The 18,927-nt window shown below is 39.3% G+C and overlaps 2 protein-coding genes across 2 annotated transcripts; both read right to left on the reverse strand.

Moving 5' to 3' along the window:
* Positions 1-505: 505 nt before the first annotated feature.
* Positions 506-8,686, reverse strand: LOC144649527 (calcium/calmodulin-dependent protein kinase type II alpha chain-like). Its single transcript, XM_078509038.1, has 6 exons — positions 8,148-8,686; positions 5,788-6,003; positions 4,572-4,677; positions 3,109-3,239; positions 2,449-2,580; positions 506-1,708 (listed from the first exon to the last, which is right to left on the reverse strand). Exons 1-6 carry the CDS (start codon positions 8,307-8,309, stop codon positions 1,481-1,483), a joined length of 975 nt encoding a protein of 324 aa, XP_078365164.1. The 5' UTR covers positions 8,310-8,686; the 3' UTR covers positions 506-1,480.
* A 1,332-nt stretch (positions 8,687-10,018) lies between these two features.
* LOC144652217 (calcium/calmodulin-dependent protein kinase type II delta chain-like) lies at positions 10,019-18,599 on the reverse strand. Its single transcript, XM_078512228.1, has 7 exons — positions 18,195-18,599; positions 15,663-15,878; positions 14,851-14,950; positions 13,756-13,886; positions 12,773-12,904; positions 11,747-11,922; positions 10,019-10,832 (listed from the first exon to the last, which is right to left on the reverse strand). Exons 1-7 carry the CDS (start codon positions 18,354-18,356, stop codon positions 10,538-10,540), a joined length of 1,212 nt encoding a protein of 403 aa, XP_078368354.1. The 5' UTR covers positions 18,357-18,599; the 3' UTR covers positions 10,019-10,537.
* Positions 18,600-18,927: the final 328 nt, after the last annotated feature.

Below are 18,927 nucleotides of genomic sequence, written 5' to 3' on the forward strand. Positions count from 1 at the left end.
TCGCGATTTCAAAATAATCGCGAAATTTAGTATGTGCGAAAAAAACATTGCGCACGCACACGCGAAAATTAATACCACATTGTATATCAAAACAATAAAAAATTTAAATGTTTGGAGCTGCAACTTTCTTTCTTTAAAAATATCTTTCCGTCTTGTTTTTGACTAGCACCCTTTCTCTGATTACTGTTTCGAGCTTGTAAATTAATTCAAAACCTCTTTAGTGCAGTCACCAAAGTTTCCGTTTGCAGGCTCCTTGTAGTTACAATGAGCCAGACCTTTGTGTATTTCCAGTGGTTCCTTTGTCCTTGACGACTGGTCCATAAAACACTGATAAAATCGCGAAATTTAATACACTTTTTTTCTATTTTTTTTTTGCAATCGCGAAAATTTATACTCGCGAAATTCGGCTCTCAAATTTCCGCGAAATTAAGTCCGCGCGAAAATTAGTGAGAACAAGGTACATATTTTTCCCATACCATATTTAATTCTTGGCTGTTTTTTTCTCAAGAATAATACAGCCAGCCGCTTAGCACGAACTTAAAGCAAGTCAAAAACGCAACTTCAATTTATACTTTTACCATTTATTTTATTCTTATTTTTTATAGATATCTTATTCTCTCCCATACTAGTACCATAATAAAATTCTTAGTTATCACTGAATAACCACGTTCTTTGCCATCGATTCTTATTTCTATTTTGTAATCGTGTTTTTGATCCGTTTTGGTGCGACCTTTCCGATCGAGAAACATTTAGTTCCTTTCAGTGAGACCCAAGTAAGGGCTGGCCAAACCGAAAAGGGCATTGCTCAGTGTATAAATAGACCATCTAATGATCAACATCTTTCTCTGATAAAAAGTTCCTTGAACTTAACTCCGACCAACAAAGTTATTTCTTGCCCGACGGCTTCAAATGTGACAAACAATTATTTCAAATTATTTTTTCAACCCTTTTTACAGCAACACTTCTCTTTCTAAAGTATCTAAAGTCGTTCACCTTTACATATTATACTGAATAAAAAAGTTATAATTCCTAGGAAATTAAGTGAAATGGAATGCTGTGTACAAGAAAAAATAAAACCGATCAGAATTCTGAGGCTAATCAGTAAGTTGATTTTGGTATAATTTAAATGTTTCATTAAGTGGCGTGGAATGATGTTTCTTGAATTAATTTCGACTGCTTCCAACATATGCGCTAATTTAAAGCGATTTTAATTAGTATTCTGGGACTTGAATTACATTCGACATAACCGAAGTGCGACTTGCTAACAAATCAGTATTAACTAAAAATGTCTATGAACCATTTTCTGTGATAGAACAGATCATTAAAATATACTAATACCGATAAATAAAAGTAACATTCTTACAATAAATATAACTGATATTGTTCTATGGATTTTCAAGATTTACAAATATACAAAAAGAGAAAAGTACGATTTTATAGTGACTGGAAGTAATTACTTATTCACTGTGAGTTATGAATTTTACGATTTTACGCCGTTCATCAAAGCTAAAGGTTCATCTGGGTTTTCCATCATTCGCTTCATGGCAAAAATCGTATAAACAGCTCCTCGGAGTTTTCTTTTAGCGTTAAAAGCATTCAGATGATCCAAAGTTCCTTTCCTATGTGCGGTAGATAACTTTCTGTTCTGGGTCCACGGATCTTTAACAAGTTCCGTCGCTGTTATCCGTTCATTTCTATCAACCATGAACTGCAACAGAAAGTGCAAGTGCGGGTTACTAAAACGAAAGAAAGAAACTGTTTGCCGCGTCGGCGACAAATCAAACACTGCAGAAAAACGACAACAACAACAACAGCAGTGACAACAACAACAACAACTATAATTATATATTTGATATGAAGTTAAAAAGGGAACCAATAAGCCGCCCTAGAAAATTTGCAAAGTTGTCTTTTTGAGTTTTAGCCGACTTATCGTAGTAGCTCTTGTAGATAGAAAGTTGTGCCAATGGAGGAAAAATAGCAATAAAATACTAGTTAATATAAGTTAAATGAGAAGCGTTCGTTGATTCCATATGGGAGCCATGGGAGTAGCTCCAACCATCCATCCTCCCCTCCATCCTCGTACCCAGGGTCTTCGTTCCCTTTGACCAGCGGTCAGGAAACGAGCCTGCGCAGAAGGGACGAAGACTCGAGGTACGAGAATGCCTCCCCTCCCGCCCCCAACGCATGCGCATCCACCTACACTTCCCGCCCTTTCATTGCCTTTCATGCTTGGGATGTACGCTCTCCCTCCGCATCGGCCAGTCATTTAAAAGGTTAGGTGAAAGGAATTGAGGCTAGACTGTACTAACTAAAGATACTTGGAACATGAATGCAATAGTAAAGGGTAGCGCAATTTGAAAAATAAAAGAAGATGGTGTTGAGCACGGATTTTTGGATCCCAGAGACAAAGATGAAATGCTGAATATCTTCTATCCCGTAATCCCTTACCATGCTTTTTATTAGCCGCTTGGCTCCTTCAGATATAGATTTCCATTCTTCATCTGCGAAACTGTACTTTCCACGTGCAATGAGTCCGAAAAGTTCCTCTCGATTCGTGCTCCAGAAGGGAGGATAGCCGGCCTAAGAAAGAAATAAGAAAAAACTTAGGGATGACTGCTGATTTCCATGATAGCATTCACCAGCCTATCTCCTTGATGATTTACGCTTGATTTTTAAACAATATATTTGCAAGGTAAGGGACTCCAGAGCAAGTATAACCCAGTCCCCTTCCAGTTTGCATTTTGCGAAACACCAACCGGCCGCTAGCGATAGAAGGTGGCTGTGGCTGTATTCGTAGCCTAACATAAGATTTTAATGAGTTATTCACCTAAGTTGATTTTAAACACCGGCTTAACGTCTTGTATGCTTCAATATGCATCTTCAGAAGTGACCGTTAGCTAGATTACAATTAAATTTAAATGTAAAATGAAAGAATGAACTGTTCGCTACACTTCGAGAGAACAAGAGAACAAACAACACGAACTGACAACGTCTCAAGCCCCAAAATTTATATAGCCACTGCTACACACATACAGTAGAGGACCAGTACAATTACAAGCTCGCGAGAGCTGCTGCACCATTGGAAAATACTGTAATTCGAAGACCTACCAATAAAGTATAGAATATTACAGCGCACGCCCAAATGTCCACTTCTCTGCCAATGGGTTGTCTTGTGACAGTTTCAGGAGCAAGATAGAGCGGAGACCCCTCAATTGGACAAGAAATGATGTCTGACTGTTCTGAAGAAAAAATATTTAAATACCAAAATGAAATTCATAAAGTATTTACACTTCTTTTTTATTCAAATGCGTTAAACCTAGTGGGAGGGGCGGTGGCCTAATGGTTACTGTTATGACAGGAGAACAGGCAGTATACTCGTGTTTTGATCCAACATGAACTAGTTTCTTAGTCTTGTAACCAGGGGAGGGAAGCCCCGGGATGTGCCTTTTTAAAACCCAGTACCAGATGACAGTTTCAGGACATAAAGGACGAAGGATAACCCGAATAAGTTCATTGTGTCCAACAATTCAGACAACAAATTAGGATCTTGATAAATAGATTGTTATATTTCGGTATAAGCTATACCATCATCAGACTAATAAAATTAACATACAAGCTAGATCTTAAATACTGTGAGTGAGGAGACGGGAACAATAAGTTTACTCAGGAGAATAGATAGAGTTCTCTGCTGGATTTTAGTCCATTGTTCAGGGAAGGTGCTAGGCGTTTGATATAATAAGCCTCTTTGTATAGAAGAAGATTCCAGTTGTGATCACAGTCTATATTCTAATACCGTTGTATCATCACGGACAACATGGGTGAAATATTCTTTGTCATTACTGATAGAAGGTGGAGCAATCTCAGTGTTTAAATTATCCGGTAAATTACACAAATCACGAATGAAAAGTAAATGGTTACACGTTCGTAGGTGTTTGTAAATTGCGCTCTCTTTGTCAGAGATTGCGTGTTCATGTGTTCGGACGAAAAGAGTTCTGTCCGTTTTGCCGATGTACGCTGATTGGCAGCCAGGGCATTTAAATTTGTAAACAACATGTGATTTATTCAGAAGTGGAACTCGATCTTTATTGTTCGTATAGAAACATAGTTTCGTTGTTTTCTCGCGTACTTTTATCTCGATGTTAGAGTTTGTAAGACATCTGCGAAGCGAACTTATTCGGGTTATCCTTCGTCCTTTATGTGCATTTTTCATGCTAAGGGTATTCGAAAGATAGAAACTTCACAAGTCAGAGTATAGAAAAGGGAAGGAAAGACTGTCCTTTTAAGGGGCTTTCAATGCCTCTTGAACAGGGAATGAGATATCAGTGATCGTCCTTTCAATGTTTATGTTGCAGAAATCGACATTGAGCGCCAGAGATAAAATCACCTGTACTCGCTAAATTTTAGTTCTTGGCCGCGCGAACACTGCAGCTCAACTGCTCGCTCCCAACTGCTCGGCCCCGATTGACCTAATTTTAGTATAGAGGGATGGCTACGCTTAAATGTCGATCATATCGTGTGTTTCTTTACCAAAAAGGCTTGGCCTTCACTTCAACATTTTTTTTTCACTGTACCTGGTAATTTTTTAGCCAAACCAAATCCGCTGAGTTTCAGTGGAGGAAAGTGGTGGTTGTTCTCCACTGACCTCCAGGCAATAATGAGTTTTTCAGGTCTGATATTCTGCAAACGAAAAAATTTACCAGTTATTTATACTCTAGGACTGCTGTGGTCATTACAGGGAAAATTCCGGAAGGGACGCGTTGCAGTGTCATGTAGCAGGGACAAAATCATGTATTATTATATAAACATCAGTGAAATACCAGGAAATCTTTCGCGCGAAAAAATCATATCTTCACACGTGAAAATAACATGTTATTTTCACATGTGAAGATATCGATTTCGAAACATTTTCTGACAAGTTTGCCCTGTTTCAATGCTGAAGGAGCCAAAGTAAATCGATATTAAATCGAAACATCTTCGGATCTTCCTCGGAAATCTTCGGCAATCTTCGGAAATTTTTGAAAAAGGTTCGGGAAACGTTCGGAATCATTCGTACGACCTTCGGACAACATTTTGCAAATCTTTGAAAATCTTAGGAAAATGATCGGCAATCTTCGGAAAATCGTCAAAACCATCGTAATTAGTAGGTTTATATAATAAACAGAATTGCGCTCACTCGTGAGATATCGATTTGAACACTCAAAGATAAATTTCATATCTCCGCGCAACCATGTCATATCCTCTATCTGTCCAAGGCAGAGGACATGTACCAGAGAGGTGTTGGAGCGACAACTCGTGTTGCGCGAGCTGAAAAGTATCAGCACACACGAGAGGATAGGTTACTATAGCCACATGTTCCTGCTACATGTCCGCTAGCCTCGTGCGAGCAGTCACTGATTTTGTCACTACTACATCAGTGTTGTTGCTTTACTTATTCATTATATTCATTTATTTATTTAAAGGTCAAGTCTGCATCGGACCAAGCGCCCATACCGCCAGAGCTTATCCCGGTTTCTGTAGCATTAAGCGACTAGGAGTATTGCTACTCCCCCCCGGATGTGATGCTAGTCCGTCACAGAGTTACCCCCTGGCATTAATTCGCCGGAACCTTGTTATACACCTGGGTGAAGAGAGGCACTGTGAGAGTAACGTGTCTTGTCTAAGAACACAACACAATGACCCCAGCCAGGGCTCGAACCCGGACCGCTATATCGGAGTCCCGCGCATTAACCATCGGGGCATCGCGTCTCTTCATGTGTACCTCCCTTAAAAATAACATAATGAACTCACTCTGTGTACAATCCTGAGCCCGTGTATATACTGCACAGCGCTAAATAACTGCAGCATCACCTCGCGCGCCGTGCTCTCAGAGAAGGAATTTCTAGATACCAGGTCCTCGAAGAGCTCTCCGCCACACGCAAGTTCCATAACAAGGTAATATTTATCAAAAGCGGGGTAGGAATGATGAAGCTTAAGAATGTTGTGATGATTCATTTCTTGTAAAATCTGAAAAAGAATTAAACTTAATGATTAAAATATAAACTAATCAGTTGAAATTAAGGCTGGAAATATGACGAGTATATTAAGGACGTGTTTTTTTTATTCACAATTCTGGAGTGAGAATGGCCAGAATGTGAAATGCGCGGCGTTTTTCTATTCTGCATTCCCATTCCGGAATGGACAAAACGTCATTCCATCCATTTTGCCCCAGGGGGACCCCCCAGGGGCAGAATGGACAGAATGTTGCGAATGCAAATCCAAGATGGCGAACGGAATAGCTAGCCCGTGATTCGAAGGATCCTTTGAGAATAGCAATGCCACAACATTCGCCAGAACATTCGGCAGATCCATTACAGTCTCCATACTTTCCTCCTCCTATAAATGTAGTAGAAAAATTGCTGTTTTAATGGCTGCAATGGCAGCCTATTTGTTGTCCGTCATTATTGTTACGCTTTTTTCCCCTGTGCCAGGTCCGTGCATATCATCTATCATCTCGACTACATGGGCGTTTTCTAATGCAGGCAATCCGAGTTATTGCTGGCATTTTGTACCAACCATTCTTATTTCAGAATTGTGGGTAACAAACGCGCCCTAAATTTCCTGACGGCAAACTGAACATGATCAGTGATGGGCAGAGAAAAACAAAATAAAACAAGTAAAAAAAAATTTTTAGTTTCATATTTCACATTCTACGTTCAGTTTTGAAATACAGGCTGACCGTGATCCTCATCAAATAAGGAGAGCATATCTGGTCTGCAAAATCAGCTAATAAGGGAAAATTTAAATGAGTGTTGAGTAATAAATTGGCTAAATAAAGTGATTTTTTCCAGCGACTTTTGAAAGTTATCAGGTTTGCTTTGGTCCAATCTTCTGTATAAGGTTGTTCAAAAAAAAAATTGAAACATTTCTGCTTTAAAAACTTCTTACAACCTTTCCAGCGCTAGCTTGCCATTGCGACATTTTTCACTTGTAGTTACGAGTATTTTTTTGCTATATTTGCCTATAAGGTCATATCAATTCGATCTATATTTATTTACTCAGGTTTTAGTACTCTGTCAGTTGAGCACAGTTTATCTTAATCCAAGTTAATCTTCTCGGTTATCGATCAGTTAGTAATCTTCCACAGTAAAATATAACCCGTCAACCGAGCAACAATTTTAACGTTCTTTTGTGTGCTGTCATCTTCTCACCTCATAAATTAAAATCGTGCCAATCGACCAAAGCTTTTTCTAACATTTAAATGCTCGTCACGTTCCGTGTACAAAAACTGTTTTCAATAATTAAAATCATTTTTAATTAACAACGGTTCACTAGACATATTTTCGACTTTGTGTAATCTTAAGTTTCAACAACTAAACTAAACAAACTTTATTTCGCCACTTCCTCGTTTCGCTCAATTTTTCTGCACATGAACTTCTGTGACTTCACTCAGTGAATGCATTGTAAGAATGATTCATGTTTGAGACTTTGCATATAAATTATAAACACAGGTTATGCAGAAATTCACGTTCTTACGTAAAGTTATTCAGTCTTTCCTGTTCTGTGCGTGGTTTAGCGGAGCTATGCATTAATTGCCCCTGAACTATTGTTCTTAAGTATAAGATGTCGTCACAAATATCCGCCTCTATGCGTCTTTATCAAAGCCTTTTGTTTAAAGCCAGTTTCTTAAATCATTAACTTCTTAAAATGGTGTACACAATTCAAAGGTCTTACCGCCATTGAATAATCTAAGCGATCCTGAGTCAGACATCACAACATTTACTGCAAGGTGGCGGAATTATACATTGTATAAACTGATAACCAATAATATCAACGAACTGAAGTCGATATGAATAAATAAAACTTCACTGAAGTGTCAATAAATACTAACGCACAATAAATTATGGACCACAAGAAAAAATCTACCAATTTTTGATCTGATCTAAAACAAGATGGAGGCAACGAATATACAAAGGCTCCAAAACTTTGGTACTTCGTTACAAACTTGCCTTCTTTTCTCGATACGCCGTAAATCATAGAGGCCTCACGATTGGTCACATTTGCCGGCTTCTTCTTCCAGTATGCCTCTTGCCTGGTGTCGCTTCTATGGCTTCGTACCACATAAAGCTTGCAGTGTGTATCTTAGAGTTTATCAAAAAGATCGGACTCACCTCTATTTCTTGTTCAATTCTTTCTCTCTGTTCTTCAGTATTATAACTCATTTCCTTTACAGCGAATGCTTGTCTTGTCCTTTTATCGATACATCTCTTGACTTCGCTGAAAGATCCTTGACCCAAAATTTCCCTGACATCATATTGGCATACAAATTCCATAACTTGCCCGGTGTTTTCCAGTTAATTTTTTTTTACTTAACTTTAAAGTCAGTTCAGCATAGTATATGCCGGTCTCAAATGAACTTCATCGGTCGATCGAGAAGCTGATTAAAATAGTCAGAAGAGGTTTAGACCCGTAAAAGTAAACAATGTTTTGAGCAAATTGATTAAAGATATAGGACTCTTCTATCTATTGGACGGCTGAGGACACACTGCTGTTTCGGATTGCTAATTGTTTTAGTTGACTCAAGCTGTGCAATCGTTTGAGCTTTGTTTGATCGCGCGTTCAGTCGTCAAAGCAAGCTAAATCAATAAGAATGTGTCAAACCGCACATAACATTGCAATATTAAGTAGTGTTTGATTTACTTCGCCGATCAAACACAATGGCGAGGCAAACTTAGCATAAACATCTCGTAATAGCGAAGTGATCAGCGGTTATTACTGGTGTCCGTCATGCGAGAAGTGCTGATATTTTTTGAAGGGAAACCGCCAAGCAAGAGCAAGAGAGTACATGATCCTCTCTTGGCAAGGGCTAATAGGCATTAATGGTGACTTAAAAGAAAACTTTTAAAGGTAACAAGTCAAAGTTTTATTTCCGCTGTGACGTCAGCATGATGCAAATCTGCATCAATCTCGTTTCCAGAGTCCACGTTCCCCTTGACCACTGATCTTTCTTCCCTGTGCCAGGAGAAGATGCTCGGATGATCCTGGAGACAAGTTTGAGTAAAAGGTCGTCACAAGTCTTCTCTCATCTGGTGTTGCTCAGTCGTGTCAAACTTGGGGCGAGTTATCAAGTCTAGCTAGTTACACTTTTTTCCCTCCTTTCTTATTTACCCGTCTGGTATTAACAGCCCGGGATTAACAGTTTTCTTGCCTATGTTTAAAGAGAGTATTATCACAGTCAACATTTCTAAGAAGGATTTAGTGGCATGAGACCACCGAGTCCATGGGGATTGATATTTCTTTCCACTTGTATGTCATAACGTAATTTACCGTATTTATTCGGTTAAGCGCTCAACCTCGAATAAGCGCCCACTCTGTAGGTAGGAAAAGTTAATAAGCGCCCAGCCTCGAATAAGCGCCCACCCCACCCCACATAAAAGGAGGACACAAGAGGAGTATAGACTATTATTGAAATTGAGATTGAAAATGACTAACTATTACTAAGAGACTACCCGAGACTACCCAGAAGACCGAGTTTTCTTAGTATTTTACAGAAACTTTCAATGAATAGTTAAAATTCATATATTGTTTTCTCGCAAAATAAACGTACTTCTTTCTTAAAATGGTGAAAATTAATAAGCGCCCACTCTCAAGGTTCAAAAATCTAATACGGTAAATAATTTAAATGTCTACTGGCATTTTTACAATTTCCTGGTGTGTGTGTGTTGTGTGGGGGGGGGGGGGAGAGGAACGGGGGCGGAGAATAGCTTTTGCTGAGTAGTATAGGCCTTCATTCTATGTTCCTTCATACGCCTCTCTGTAGCTGTTTACTAGTAAATGAAACGACAAGTTCTGAGAATTTCATCAGTACAGTTTCAATTTTTTGGCGCCTGGTTGCCAGTGATGTAAAAATGTAATTGGCTCAAATTTGTAATTTACACCAAATAGGTGTTTTGTTTTGAAAACTGCACACTCCGTCAAACATTTGAGTTAAATATACTTTAATTTTCGTCAAAGAAATATCTTAGACAGAAATTAACCTCGGTCGCATCTGGGAAAAAAGATTTGAGACAATACTGATACTTTTAAACTCTTACTCATGCTTCTTTCCAGAAAAACATTGAAAGTCGCATTAGATGAAAAAAGGTTATGCAATTTTTTTTCGTGGTATGCCGTGAATATCCCCTCGTAACTTAAATACACTTTGTATATATGCACACTTTCGTTAACGCCGTGGAATAGTGACTTGTGGAATATTTCACGGTACACCACTCCAAAGCATTTTACTGCTGGTGTTTTCTAATCTCCTTCCCAGATTCTGGAAACAAGATTAGGTATTTCTAAGTAACGATTTCAATTATTGACATCATGGATATAAGGCAGCAATCTATGATGCAACGTAGTTTTTTCACGACTTGTGCATGGTCGTCAAGAGGATAATGAACTGAAAAGACCCGCGTATAAGGCTTTGATCCAGTCCCCGAGAGCCCGCCGGCCAACACCGGGATTTTCCAAGAATAAAAATACTTTAGCTTTTATCGACTATAAGAACTAATTATCTTTATCAGGCATGTTTTTGCCCACTGTCTCTATCCCTTGCTTCTCCAGGCTTTACTTTAATTTTCACTGAGCTCCTGAAAGCTCGAGATCTTCTCGGTTTCAGTAAGTCATTGAGATGATATTCCTTCGGTGATTTGGCTAAATCGTTGTCGTGTTCATTAACATCTTCGTCAATCTTTTGGAGTTCTTGTTCTTTGTGCGACAAAATTTCTCGCACTTCATGTTCCAGTTCTGGGTCAGGTGTGTAGGAGTCTTTACGCGTCAAACGAACTACATTCTTGCTGGGTGTGAAGGTTAGCCTGCAAAAAGCGGTTAAAATACCGTAAACTTCCGGTTATAAGCCCCCCCGCTTATAAGCCCATCATCCTGGAAACAAAAAAATACATCCGATTATAAGCCCCCACCCGGATATAAGCCTCCCTCTTCCAGATGACTGTTATAAGTAGGGCTAAATGTTGCTTTATTATGCGTTTTTAACTCAAAACCGTATTTCGATTAACACTCCCGAGGCTTGTTTTGAAACGTTTTTTCATTCCGCTTATAAGCCCTCCCAGATATAAGCCCCTCCGCTTATAAGCCCACCCTAAACCCCTTACGAAGTTGTATAAGCCCAGGGCTTATAACCGGAATTCTACGGTGTATATTAAATACAGTAAAAGCTGCGAGTAAGAACCTAATTTTTCCAGGTTAGCCTTAACAGGTTCTTACATAAATGGTAGTTGAAACAAATTAAGTCTATTTAAGTTCTAAAGAAAAATTTACATTTTGCAAATAGATCTTTTAGCTAGTGGTACGGCTCGGTCTGTTCCTTGTGTAAAATTTGCATACCACATAAGTGTTTATATAAAAATGAAGCACTAATTATTCAGAACACTGATGACATAATATACATGTACAGTAAAGCCTTGTCCAAACGTATTTTCCCCAAAGTAAACATTTTAAATCAATTTTAAAAAATAAGAACATGTTTCCAAATTGTAAGCTAAATAGGTTCTTATAAAAAGGGGTTTTAATTTGCAATTTTTATCCTAACAGGTTCTAAAATGTTAGGTTCTTACTGGCGAGTTTTCACCGTATATTAAATATTCTATAAGTACAACTGAATCAAAGGAAAGAGTTTTGATAAGACAATCCATCACCTCTCTCTCACACACACGCACACGCCCGATCTGTCCTCGCCATGAAGATGAAACAAGTTACCTAGCCGCCATACCTTTTCCTAGCGATAAGCCCCAACACTACCCCCTTAAGTTTTCTTCTGGCGTTAAAGGCTGTGAGTCGAACGAACGTCGTTTGCTTGTGGAGAGCGGGGATGAAATCTCCTTGAGATATCCATTCGTGACACAGAGCTTGCGAAGCAGTTATTCTTTGATCAGGATTCACTGTCAACTGCAAAATAGCAAATTACAGTAAATTCGATTGGTCTAATTATGGCCATAACTATTTGAATAACAGACTGCAGCCCCTTAGCCTGCGAGCAGGCTCTCTTTTCGGGGGCGACGTGAATTGAACTCTTCGAGCGCCGAAGGCGCGATCCTGCTCGTGGGATCGCGCCTTTGGCGCTCGAGGAGTTCAATATTCACTTTTCCCCCGAATAGAGAGCCTGCTCGCAGGCTACGATAGAACGAAAAAAGATTGTAGTGGAACCTCGATTTAACGCGGTCTTCGGTGTAAAAAACGATTTTCTTTGCCCCACTATTAGCCTGCGAGCAGGCTCTCTATTCGGGGGCAACGTGAATATTGAACTGCGGGATCGCGCCTTCCGCTCTCGAAGAGTTCAATATTCACGTTGCCCCCAAATAGAGAGCCTTCTCGCAGGCTAGCAGCCCCTTCGTGTAAGAACACGTGTAAGACAACGATTTTAATTTGTTTTTGGTCAACCAAATATGTATGTAAAAAAAATTTACGATACTTAGAGGGGTAGCCACATCAGCCCTAGATGGTTTTCATTCGGGTCCTCTATATAGGTCCAATTAGAATTTGACGGCAGCTGATGTTCATTGATTTGACAAGATTTACATCTGAGAGACTACAGTTATTTTCTCTCCCTATACAGCTACAGTAAACAATGAATGTTTATGAGCTCTTTCTCAAGGTAGCATTGAGAAGTTTTCAATTGTGCTCTGACGAAACAAAACAACTTTTTTCTTTAAGACAGAAAAGAACATGATATTGAACTAATACTTTTCCAAGCATAAACGTTCGTGAAGTTGTATAAAGTATAAAGGTTAATCCTCACCATTTTCTTGATGAGATCCTTGGCTGAATCGGACACTGAGTCCCAGTATGGAGAGGGAAACGTGTAGTTTCCTTGTAGAATGCTTAAAAGTAGCATCTCTACCCTCTGATTCCAAAATGGTGGATAACCAACCTAACGAAACAAAAAGAAACATCTAAAGTTGTTTCTTGCGTGTGAGAGTATGGATAACATTGTTTTTGTTGCTATTGTGGTTTTGTTATTGTTGTTAACGTTTTTGTTATTGGTGGTGGTGGTAGTAGTAGTTGCTGTTTTTGTTGTTACACGCAATTTCAGCAGAACATTCACTCGATGATCTCAGCGATAGATATGCCAAATCAGTTTGAATCGACCATTTTTACTGTGACTACTCGGTCTTGATCGTAAAAGGCATCCTTGTCTGCCTCCTCTGCATCCTCTGTTGGTGCATAACACACTACCACCGTCAGTTTGGTATACCTTGAGTTGAACCTGGCCTTGAGAAGTCTCGGTCCAGCTGGTTTCCATTCGATAAGAGTCCTCTCCATCTTCCTGCTCATGATCATGGCCACTCCTTCTGTATGGTGATCGTCTGGTCTGCCCGAGTACAGTCAGGTGGTATGTTCCATCATCAATCCAGTTGCCTGGCTAGCATCATCTTCGTCGCCACCAATGTTTGCTACTCTGGCGTTGGTTTCGGTAACAATAAACTTTTTACGGGATGGGGTTGTTAGCCCCATGCCCAACCCTCCCCTTTTACCCGGGCTTGGGATCGGCTGGGTACACCTAATCTAGGCACACCCCTGAAAAGTCCTTGGACATTTAAACCGTTATAAAAAACGTACAAGAAGCTTGTGCAAAAAAGTCGAAAAGCACAGCAACAGGACAAACTACGGGGAGAAAAAACGGGTAGATAAAATTTTTAGCTTGAAAGTAAAGGATTTCATAAAATTGAGCAACGTACGTTTAATGGTAGTGCAGCTGGTCCTATACGACCTAATACTTACAAGTAACAGATAAAGGATAACACCGCAGGCCCAAATGTCTACGGCGCAGGTGACTGGCCTCTCTAACACTGTTTCTGGCGCCAAGTACATCGGTGAACCGCTGCCATTACATTCCACTACTTGTCTTCCGTCTACGGTGTAAAATAAAAATTATTTATTTTCCTTGTGCAGTCAAATTTATAGGCGCGAAACAATAAGACACGTTAAAATACTCCGTAACAAACACGTAGAGACTAATACTTCACATTAGTCTCTTTGCTTTCTAATCTTAAATATATTGCTACAAGGACACTTCTTATTGTAAGCTTCTTTTTCTGGTGGTTGTTGCTGCTCTGCCGGTGTCATATTTATTGTTTTTATTTTAAGTATGCAAACGCGCGGAATATTATTTTACGTATACTAAGGGACGGACCATTATTTTCTTGGAGGGGGGATGAAAAATTTTCCTCTGCAAACTTTTTTTTTAGTTTATGCACCTCTGCAAACATTTTTTTTTTTCGAAATTCTTACTATTTTTTTGTTATACATATCTTGTTTGCAAACAATTTGTTTTGTCTTTCCAGGCCCTGCAAACAATTTTTTTCAATATTTTTCATCCCCCCCCCCCCTCCAAAAAATAATGGTCCGTCCCTAAGGACATGTTTATATGGAGAATGAGTTGTCCCTGGTAGGAAGGTTACCCTCTCCCGGGCGCCATCCTTCACCAAGCGTTTATATGAGAAACTGAGCCAAACATGGTTTCTGTCGGTTTCACGCGTGCTCTGTATATGTGTCCAGACTTGCCTCTGGTAAGTGAGCCACCCTACTTGCCTACCTTCAGAGCGAGTGATCCTTCTGCCAGGGTAACACTGTCTACCCACTTCCCCCTCCCAAGCAAACTTTGCATTTTCTCATAAACGAATCGCAGCTTGTTGTGAAAAGAAACGTATGAAAAGTTCTCTCGCCCAAGGTGGTTTGGTATGGAGAGTAATCCTTCATCACGGGACAACTCTATAAATAGACCCTATGCTCGGTTTTCATGCTGTTCAAAGGACAATTCCACTCACTCGCGCTTTTTTTTGTGATATATATCCATCTTGTTATTATAAATGTTACCTTCGATCGACTTTGCAATTCCAAAATCTGTGAGTTTAATGATTGGTGGACGGTCTACTGTCGGTTTTTCTGCCAACAACAGATTCTCTGGTTTTAAATCCTACGAGAAATAAAATGTCAATTTTGTTCAATAGTCAAAAATGCTGGTAAACAGACCAGCACAAGCGTGTACTAGGATAGAGTTATAGATAAAATGAGCTGGCCGATAACTGTGCTCTTTTGTAAAGTGCCAAGCCGTGCTCATAAGGTCATTCCAGCGAAATATTAAATTTACACTAGATTTTGTCACATTTTTCCTAGCTAGAACATGGGCAGAATATAATTGGAGGGGGGGGGGGGGGGGAGGGCGAGCCCCTTTTTTCATGGATTTTTTTTTAGAAAACATTGTAACCAACTGAGTGTCTTTCGAGCACTATTGTGCAATCAAGGTTGTGTTGTGAGTATGGGGCAAGGTTGCACTCCCGCCGAGACTTTTTCGGTGCCCCCTGTTTTTGAATTTTCTTGGATCTGCCACTGTAGAATGCAGTGCTTTCCAGGCCACAATTATATTTTCACGAGTATTAGCTAATCAGGTCTCGTTCCAGGTGAATATTTATTCATCTGCAATAGAAATTGGTCTATATTAAGTGAAAAATATGATAAGACCATACTCGTTTACGAGATAACGACGATTTTCCTCTCTGGCAAGGTAAGCCGTGAAGAAAAAGCTGCCATTACGCACTAATCAATTGTCATTTTAAAACGCAGTACGATCCGATGATCCCCACCCCGGCACGTTTGTACTGGAGCCCCTCACGGAAGTATTTTCTTACCCTGTGTATAATTCCTTTCCCTGAGAGATAGTTCAATGCATTGATAATCTGATGTGCACACGCGCATGCGTCCTTTTCACTGTAGAACGGTCTTGACACCAGGCCATCGAAGAGGTCCCCGCCAGGAAGGTATTCAAGAACCATGAGGACTTTACCTTGCGCGTAAAATACTTCCTCAAGCCGAACTATACTCATATGATCAAGTTGCTCTAATAACTGCAAAGTAGAAGTATGAGGTTTGTTAAAAATATTAATCGTCGAGGGGAAGATTTGCTATGGTATTACCTGGCTGTACAGTCAACTTTCTTAAAGGAGCGATGTCAGGGGAATTTCGCAGTGTTTTGGTCTAAACTATTCTTGAATTTAAGAGTGGTAGGCAACTAACCCATAAAACGTACTATTTATCAACATCTAAAGAAAGATATAATCTTAATTTGCAGATAATAATCAACCTACTACTATAAATATCGATGTTTTGATGACGCGTGGAAACAACTTGAAAACGTTAGCCCAACTTTTCAAGTTGTTATTCCTTTCCACCCGAGCCATCCGCAGCCAAAGATGCTCGTTAACAATTTCAGTGCTTTAATATAGCAATTTTTAATAAAAATGGACTATCATTTGAAGGTTTTCTGTGATACAAATAAAAATTTTGGCTGTTCAAAATTCTGGCAAAATCCGTGACATAGTCCCTTTAAAGCGAACATCGCTGCAAGCTGAACATGGGTATATATACTGTAAGCTGACTGGCCGGTCCTGGCCTTATTTCTCTTGTTTCTCTGTAACTTTAGCTCGTGCTCCCACCTCTCTTAGGCGGGCGGCTTGAGTTGATTTCAAGAAAGTTCACCCTACTACTTTTATTACAATCACACTGTTTATGCCAACTTTACACCAACTTGTAACGGTGCATGGAATGGACTCTTACAATTAGACTACGAGCACGAGTTTGGAAGAAGCAATCAGATTCACGGATTTCCAACAGCGAGAATTATTAGCCGTGACACTAGCTTCGAATAGCAGCTGTCAAATCTAACAGTGAGTGAGAAAAGTCCAATATGAATTCTGACCGCGATAAATTCTCAGAACTTATCAAGCTATATACAGTCATTTAATTACTCTCACCATTTTAGAGAAATATTCATTCCAATAACACTGGCGCAAAATAGACTGTTAACACTGCCACGCAATAAACGGACGAAGAAAAGTTCCTTTGAACCGCAATTTAAATGGAAAAAGAGGACATAGACCGCGATTTGAAATGAATAGGGACACTTGATTATCTCGTTAGAACAGACCCGTGTGCGTAATAGAATTGTTCCTTATCGGGTGATAATTTTGTAACAATAGTTTAAGTATCGCAAAGTATTCAAAGTCGGCAGATAAAACAAGTATTAGTGTCAATTACTAATTTGGGAACTATTAAGGCGTGTTAATTTGGTAAAAATTACTTGAATACTTTTTTTTGATATTATACCAAACCGGGCTGAATAAACTTACAAGCCGGGAACATCGAAACTAAGACCAACGTTTTTTCCCGTTAAATTTTGGTTATAACGTAAGACACTAAAGTTCGATCCAAATGCGCGCTGCGGTAAATGATTCTTGCAGAAAGAAATCTTAGGAATAACAGTATCAATAAATTGTTAATGCGTGACTTTTTTTAACAAGCCAAATTCCTTTTAATTTACTAAGCAGCGCCTGTCAACTTTCCATAATTTCTGCATATCTATTTTCTAACTTGTGCTTTAGATATATGCAATTAGACTAACTTCGATGCCATGAAATTATGCTTTTGTTCCTTAGACAGTAATTTGTTGTCTAAAACTTGGACAATTAAACAAACTTTCAGGGAAAAACTGAAAAACAAAAAGCATCATTTACAGAGACTGATCGATGAAGCGGCGACTGGATCGGAATAATCCTAAACTCAAGCCACTCTCGCGCAAAAAAACTGAGAAACATGTCGGAAACGCAACTTAGTTTCATTTTCTTTGGAATGGAAAGAAGTGCAGTTGATGTCATAATATTCTCATATTTCGTTTGTTTTTCTAATCCACAAGTGGACATTTCTGTCGCCACTTTGAAAAAGGTTAGAGACCCCGTTTGGTTAAAAACTCGTGTAAAATATTGTTGTTGTCACAAGCAACTAACTGTTTCGAAATAACCTGAGTGGTTCACCAGACTTAACATGTTTTCAAAGGATCAAAGATATTATTAAGGTAAACGCAAGGCTCGGCACTTAATGAACTGAATGAATTGTTCGTTTAACGAATCGAAACGGAACGCCTCAAAACGCAATACGAAAACTACATCAATAAAGAATCTCTTTGTCGCGAAAATTTCAGTAGAGTAACGAAGAGAAAGTTACTCTCTAAATGTTTTACATTCCATCAAAGTTTAAATTGTAAGTCAAAATTTAATCGTGTTTACCGTGCGATCAAGCATTAAATCTCAAAGCGTCCCTCTGATCCCAGCTCTTAACTCGATACCTTTAACCCCACAGGGAAAACGAATGACTAAAAGCGTGCCTACCTCCGATTCATTCTCTACTTTCTCTCTATGTTCTGCATCCTCGTAGTGAATTTCCTTGACCGCAAATAGCTGCGATGTTTTGCGGTTAACGCACTTCTTAACTTCAGCAAATGAGCCTTTCCCAATGAGTTCCTTTATCTCGTAAACGTCTTCGAACTTCATGGTTAACTCGGCCTGGAGCAATTAACCTTTCCACTACGCTAACAAAAGGGTTTACGCGTTTCTACAGCTCCCTGGAAGAACCTTAGATATGCGCCGAAGTTTCGCCCTGTTCGTGGCGCGCAGTTCAGAAATCGTCAACTTTTCACATTTAGTGATTAATGCTTCAAGAATGCATGTATCGGAAACGGATCGAAGCCAAAGTTTACTCTGTTAGTGCAATGCCCGAATATATTAACACGTCGATCTTTTGTGCACGTTAATGTTCGCCTATGATTGACTGACAAAGCCTTAAACAAAGATCAAAAGAGTTGTTTGTTAACTGAACAAACACGGTTGACAGAAAATGCCAAGATCGTTACCCGCTCAAACTAAAATTCCGTGATAGGGCTCGTTATAAAAACTACAACACTTCAGTCACAGTTTATTTTAGCCGTCCTTCAACGAAATGCTCTACAAACACCAAAAAGTATTTTTTGTGCTTTGAAAATGAGCGCGAGAAAATAATTCTCTTATAGCCGTCAATTGGTGTCGGCCCAAGTTTTGAAAGCCGACTCTAATTTGAATTTTATTA

This window comes from Oculina patagonica, chromosome 4 (genome assembly GCF_052425735.1).
Source record: "Oculina patagonica isolate OP01 chromosome 4, crgOcupat, whole genome shotgun sequence".
Lineage (NCBI taxonomy): Eukaryota > Metazoa > Cnidaria > Anthozoa > Scleractinia > Oculinidae > Oculina > Oculina patagonica.